Genomic DNA, 6,000 nt, shown 5'->3' on the forward strand with positions numbered 1-6,000 from the left:
TATGATGACAAAAAAAAAATAAACATAAAGGTCATGAATTTTATAATTTACTGTAATTAACACACATGTAGGGCATCAACAATACAACATCACTCCTGCTTTACATGTATGCAAAAACCTGTGCTCAAGGCATGCAGTACAATTTGAGATACCACTCCTAACATTTACAACGGGCACAACATCTGAAACGCCACCCTGTATCAGTCTCCACTGTGAGTGAGTGCTTGGGTTTTAACGTCATACTCAACAATTTTTCAGTCATAGGACGACGAAGGAATCTTTAGGGTGCATGTACGTGTAATGTGCCTCCTTGTTGCAGGACGGATTTCCACCGCTCTTTTATTTAGTGCCGCTTCACTGGGACGACTTACCGAAGGCAAGTAAGCTGCCCCGCCCGAGCCATTATACTGATACGGGTCAACCAGTCGTTGCACTATCCCCTTCATGCTGAACGCCAAGCAAGGAAGTTACAACTTCCTCTTTTAAAGTCTTAGGTGTGACTCAATCAAGGATTGATCCTGGATCTACCGGTCCCGAAGCGGACGCTCTACCAACTGTGCTATCCGGGCCGGTCGTCTCTACTGTGACATCATACTGTCATCTAGGTGATGTCATCATGATGAGCTCGGAAAGGAACTTAAATGACGTCAAGGTCCTGCTGCCATGCCTTTGATTTATTTATTTATTTATTTGATTGGTGTTTTATGCTGTACTTAAGAATATTTCACTTATATGACAGCGGCCAGTATTATGGGAAGAGAAAACGGGGCTAGGAAACCCACCACCATCCACAGATTGCTGGCAAATCTTCGAACGTGTGGCTGGAGAGGAAATCTGCATGAGCTGGACTTGAACTCCCATAGGCTGCAATGGTGAGAGGCTCATGTGCCACTGAAATATCATGTTGAAGACACCAGATAACACAACACCCAGTCACATTATACTGACACTAGGCCAACCAGTCCTATTTCCTTGCTCTAACCTCTCGGTGCTAAACGCAAAGCGATGCAGCAATAAGCGCCACTCTTACAGTCTTTGGTATGACCCGACGGGGCTTTGATCCAAGTCTCCAGACTCAGCAGTCGACACCCTGCCATTGTGAGAGTTACATGAATATTAATGAAGACACACCTCCACTTTGACCAATGAAAGTTTTTCCTCATTTGCAAAGGTAATTTTCTTGTACATTGGCTGACATGGATTACCTCACTTTTACCTCATATCAGAAAACCAAGTGTCTGTCAACAGAGCTTTGGGTCAACAGATTTGAATGGTTTGTCGTGGAGAGAGTATTGCTATCCCTATCCCGTCCTGCTGATCCTTTTGTCCCCCTTCCAACCTCACCCCTACAAACCTAACCTTTGACCCCAAGTCCACACTTACCTTGCTGTAATTGACAAGTGCTTCTCGGTACTTATCTATGATGTCATCAGGGTTGATGCCACTCTTGGGTTCTCGTGTAAGGTCCATTCCGTTAGGCATGCTGTTGTTACCACCTGTGTTATAAAAAGCAAAAAACCATGCAGGGTCAGTGGTGGAAGTTAGTTTTTTATCTAATTCGTGTTTCACACCGTATTCAAGAATATCTGACTCACATGACGACAGCCTGCATTAATATGGTGAGAGGAAATCTGCAGGGGAAACCCACAACCAACCGCACGTTGTTGGTAGACCTTCTTTTGTACGATCAGTAAGGAAACCAGCATGAGGTGGACTTGAACTCACATCCACCTCATTGATGAGAGGTTCCAAAGCCATTTGTTCTGCACAAGCATGCCAACCACAAGGCCCAGTGGTGACAGTTACAAAAACAGCTGAGTTTGTGAAGATTTTATTGAAAACAATTGATGAACATTAATGAATTAATTAGTTAGGCATGCTGTTGTTTAATTAATTAATTAATGGCAAAAAGGAATTAGGATGCATAATGGAATTATAAACTCCTAAATCCTTGAAAAGGCGAACTGATTCGACAAGAACATTTCAGATCTAAGGCCAAACTTCAGGCCCCTAAAACGAACATGGTGTTCAAACTCGAACTCACATTCACTTATTTACATCAAACGTGTTTGATGTCAAACTCCAAAATATTTGATCTGACTGTTGTGAGGTTTATAGCCAGTGTAGAAAACCAAGGCATAAGATCCAAAGAAAGCCATCGCACAAACAAAATGAAAAAAAACCTCCAGGGGAAGATCAATTTACTAACTCCCTGCCTCTTCTCGTATAAACTCTGAAAGATCCGGACTTATACAGACCCACCGCTACAGACAATGTCGTCTAATTTGATTAATTCACTTGCCACTCTGGTACCCAGCTGTGTGTTGTATCAAAATACTGCCAAAGTTCAAAATTAATAAACCATGGGTGCAAATGTACTCACCTTTTACCCAGTGAACAAATAACAGTTTAAATGTTTTTTCTTTTTTTTTTTTGTCTAATTCAACCCTTGCTTAAGATCCTGGTGGTTGTTATAACACATAACCAAACTATAATGAAGATGGGCAGTGAAGGTTGAATACCATAAACAATTTTCGAGCAAAACATGGAAATGATAATCCATGAGATGCAAAGAAAAATATTTATGGTATTCAACATTCATTGTGCGATATTCTATTCATTATTTTATATTTTGATCATTTCATGATCTTGTGTATCTGAACAAGTTAAGCAATGTTTTTTTCAACTATAGACACATGCTGGTATAATACACCAACATGTATATTTATTTATTTATTTGACTGGTGTTTTATCCCGTACTCAAGAATATTTCACTTATATGGCGGCGGCCAGCATTATGGTGGAAGGAAACCGGGCAGAGCCCGGGGGAAACCCACAACCATCTGCAGGATGCTGACAGACCCTCCCATGTACGGCCGGAGAGGAAGCCAGTATGAGCTGGACTTGAACTCACAGCGACCGCATTGGTGAGAGGCTCCTGGGTCATTACGCTGCGCTAGAGCGTTAACCAACTAAGCCAGACATGTATAATCATGATGTGAACTCATATATGACATCCTGTCTCACTGTTGCTCGATATAGAAATGTACAAGTTTACTGTACATTTTTTGTTTCAGGATGTTCTAATCCTGATTAGACTAGAACATCCTCAAACAAAAAATGTTTATTTTTTGATGCCAAAGCGCCTGGGTGTAAAATATCAAAATTTGATAATAAAAAAAAGATATCAAACTGTGTGAAATATCACTTTTATCAGTGATGCAAATCCTGGCATTTTACTGTTACATAAATACAAATAATATAAAAATAATAAATAACTAAAATAATCTATAAATAAAAAAATCTATAAATTATGTTTTCCCACCTCCTTTCATTTTGGAATCATTCAAAGATACGGCCCTCTTCACAGAAAATGAAAAGTTCCTCTTCAGTGGAGACACGTCCGTCTGGGGGAATGCCAGTATTACAGATGCCGAGGACAGGCCCTCATAACAACCTGAAATATATTTGTGGATTTATTTGTTTTACTGACCATAAGAAACAATCCGGAAGTCGTTCACAAAGACACGTTATATTTTTCACAGAATATTTCTCTCTAAGTTATGTGATAGAGGCCAGCATTAAGGCTACTGCAGGTTGCTGGTAGGCTTTCCCATGTACCAATCAAATCCATAAATAACAAAAATGTCTAGAATAAAAATGACGCCTCCATCCATACCTCCAATCCAGAGCCAGTCGTTAACTGACTTAAGCATGTCGAGGGCAGTTTGGTAATGCAGGATTGCCTCCCCTGGCAACCCCGCCTGTAGAGAGAGATCTGCTAAGTGCTTCCTCAGTCGTCCTTGACAACGACGTTTGAATGACCTGTATTAATAAAATTTATCTTGGACTTTATTAAGTCAAAATTTCAAATCACTTTAAAATTGTTATTCCTCATGAAACAGTGTCAAAATATTTCTTGACAGCATAAGTTCTGGGGGTATGCTTTCGTAAAACAAATTTCAGCGGAAAATAACGGAAAGGAAAATACCAAGTGTAATGACTGAAACTTTGACTTAAGTCTAAGATCGCCTCTTGATCCCACAGTCAAGAATACTTGTAAAATTCAAAAGAAAATACACAGTTAATTCATTCATTCATTTGACACTCTTGCAATCTAAACCATATACACACGCAAGCAAGAGTTACATATACCATTAATTTCTTCATACTGTTTAATACCTACAATACATTTGAGTTCAATCAATTCTATACGTGAATCAGGATCTCAAATTTCTAACGCTATATTTTTGTTTTGCTTTTTTTTTTTTTTTCAATTTTTCAAATGAACTACATGTAATAAAGTTGCTGCATTTAAGACATCAAACTGGCATGAAAAATTAGAAACTTGAGTTATGTACATGATGTCCCTACCTTGTGTCTGTGTCAACACCAACATAATCTTTCTTCTCGAATGGCGTACACAGCAACTGCATTTTGTCCGAACGTTCGAATGACCTATCCAATCGTTTGCTTTCTAATACAAAGAACAGGGAAGCAGCAAACTCCTGTAATCTCTCCTCAAGATCTGCACACCGCTTTGTACTTGGGTAAAACACAACTTCTGCTCCTCTGGAGTCTTTTGTTAAACTGTTACTATGAGGCCGTCCCGATTTAGACACGCCCCCATTTGCCATGTCACTTCTTGCGCCAGCCCCGCTTGAAGCAGTATCAACTGTTCGATTTGAGCCCATTTTCACCTTCACATCGGTAATACTCTTTGTGCCATGTTGTCCATTGATAAAACTACCTTCTGGATTTTCAGGTGAACTTGGACTGTCAAAAGACTCTGCTTTCGCTAAAGGAACGCGTCGAGAATCATTGTTAGTTGCAGTTTTGGGTGCCTCATGCTTGTTCTCTTTGGGCACTTTGCTTTCGTCTTCGGTATCCGGCGTGATACTTCCGATAGTGAATTTAGCCGTTGGCTCATTTCCATCAGTGTCGTCACTTTCAGAAACCTCACTTCCATCGTCATCTCCATTTGTTAAACTAGCATCCTGCAAAGGCGTGCCATCCCTGTTCATACCAAACACAATCAGCCGCGAGTTGAAAATCGTACTAGAATACTGTTCCTTGACCTTCTTGTACCTTTCGAACAATTCCTGAAATTCAGTGACGTCTAAACAGCTGCCCACAGATAACAACCCCAGGACTTTACGATGGGCCTGAAAGTCTCCCCATTCATTATTTTCTATGGGGTAAGCCCGCTTGAAACGGAGATAAATTCTTCGGTCATGCCCAGGAACTTTGACACACCTGAGTTTCCTAATTCTCTCCCAGGTTCTGTTGAAAGTCTTTGAACTGAGCTTTTCACCTGTGTGACGAACAAGGATAAGGAAGCTCTGGTGGTCCTCAGCCGTCTGCGAATAGTCCGCAAAACTCATCCCGACAATATCTCGTACACAATTAGAAATCTTCACTTGAAATCACAAGGGGTAAGCTTGCACCTTCTTTGGGCGTTAAAACAGAATGCATTTTGCCTCTCTTCTTCAAACACTATGTTACCTACAATCAAAATGAATACATTTAATACGAATCATCAACCTAATCATGTAACTCTATTAATAGAATGCACTCTACAAATTCAATCTTCATGATCTTCTTGAGCTAATTAGTTCAAAACTTTCAATTCATAAATTGTGGCATCCCTCATGTCAGAGTACTGCATGCATAGCAACTTCGTTGTGTTACGTGCATTTAAAATACCTAAAGACAAAGACACAACCAAGGCTGTACATTTGACTTTACTCCATGACACTTTGAATTTTGATTTAGAAAAATATCATAGTATGTATCTTCCTGCATTTGTCCGCCATGATAATGATGGTGAATTTATGCTTCAACGTTTGGGATGTGTATAATTGTGATGTTGGCCTGCATTAAGAGGCATTTCAAGTTATGGAAGTTCCTCTAAGCTTAGAGTCCATCAAACCAACATGTAAATTCAGATCTACCAACGGGGTGCAAACAGAAACCTTTTCATCCCTAAACTCACACAGG

At 40.0% G+C, this 6,000-nt stretch overlaps 1 protein-coding gene across 1 annotated transcript in view; it reads right to left on the reverse strand.

Moving 5' to 3' along the window:
- The window catches only part of LOC135464013 (trafficking protein particle complex subunit 9-like), a 43,889-nt gene extending 38,405 nt beyond the window's left edge, over positions 1–5,484 (reverse strand). The window contains exons 1-4 of the mRNA XM_064741488.1: positions 4,375–5,484; positions 3,680–3,825; positions 3,326–3,457; positions 1,384–1,496 (exon numbers count right to left, since the gene is read on the reverse strand). Of these exons, the coding sequence (XP_064597558.1) occupies positions 1,384–1,496; positions 3,326–3,457; positions 3,680–3,825; positions 4,375–5,384 (1,401 nt within the window). The 5' untranslated portion in view covers positions 5,385–5,484. The remainder of the gene's footprint in view (positions 1–1,383; positions 1,497–3,325; positions 3,458–3,679; positions 3,826–4,374) is intronic.
- Between the last annotated feature and the right edge of the window lie 516 nt (positions 5,485–6,000).

The sequence above is a fragment of the Liolophura sinensis genome, chromosome 3 (assembly GCF_032854445.1).
Source record: "Liolophura sinensis isolate JHLJ2023 chromosome 3, CUHK_Ljap_v2, whole genome shotgun sequence".
Lineage (NCBI taxonomy): Eukaryota > Metazoa > Mollusca > Polyplacophora > Chitonida > Chitonidae > Liolophura > Liolophura sinensis.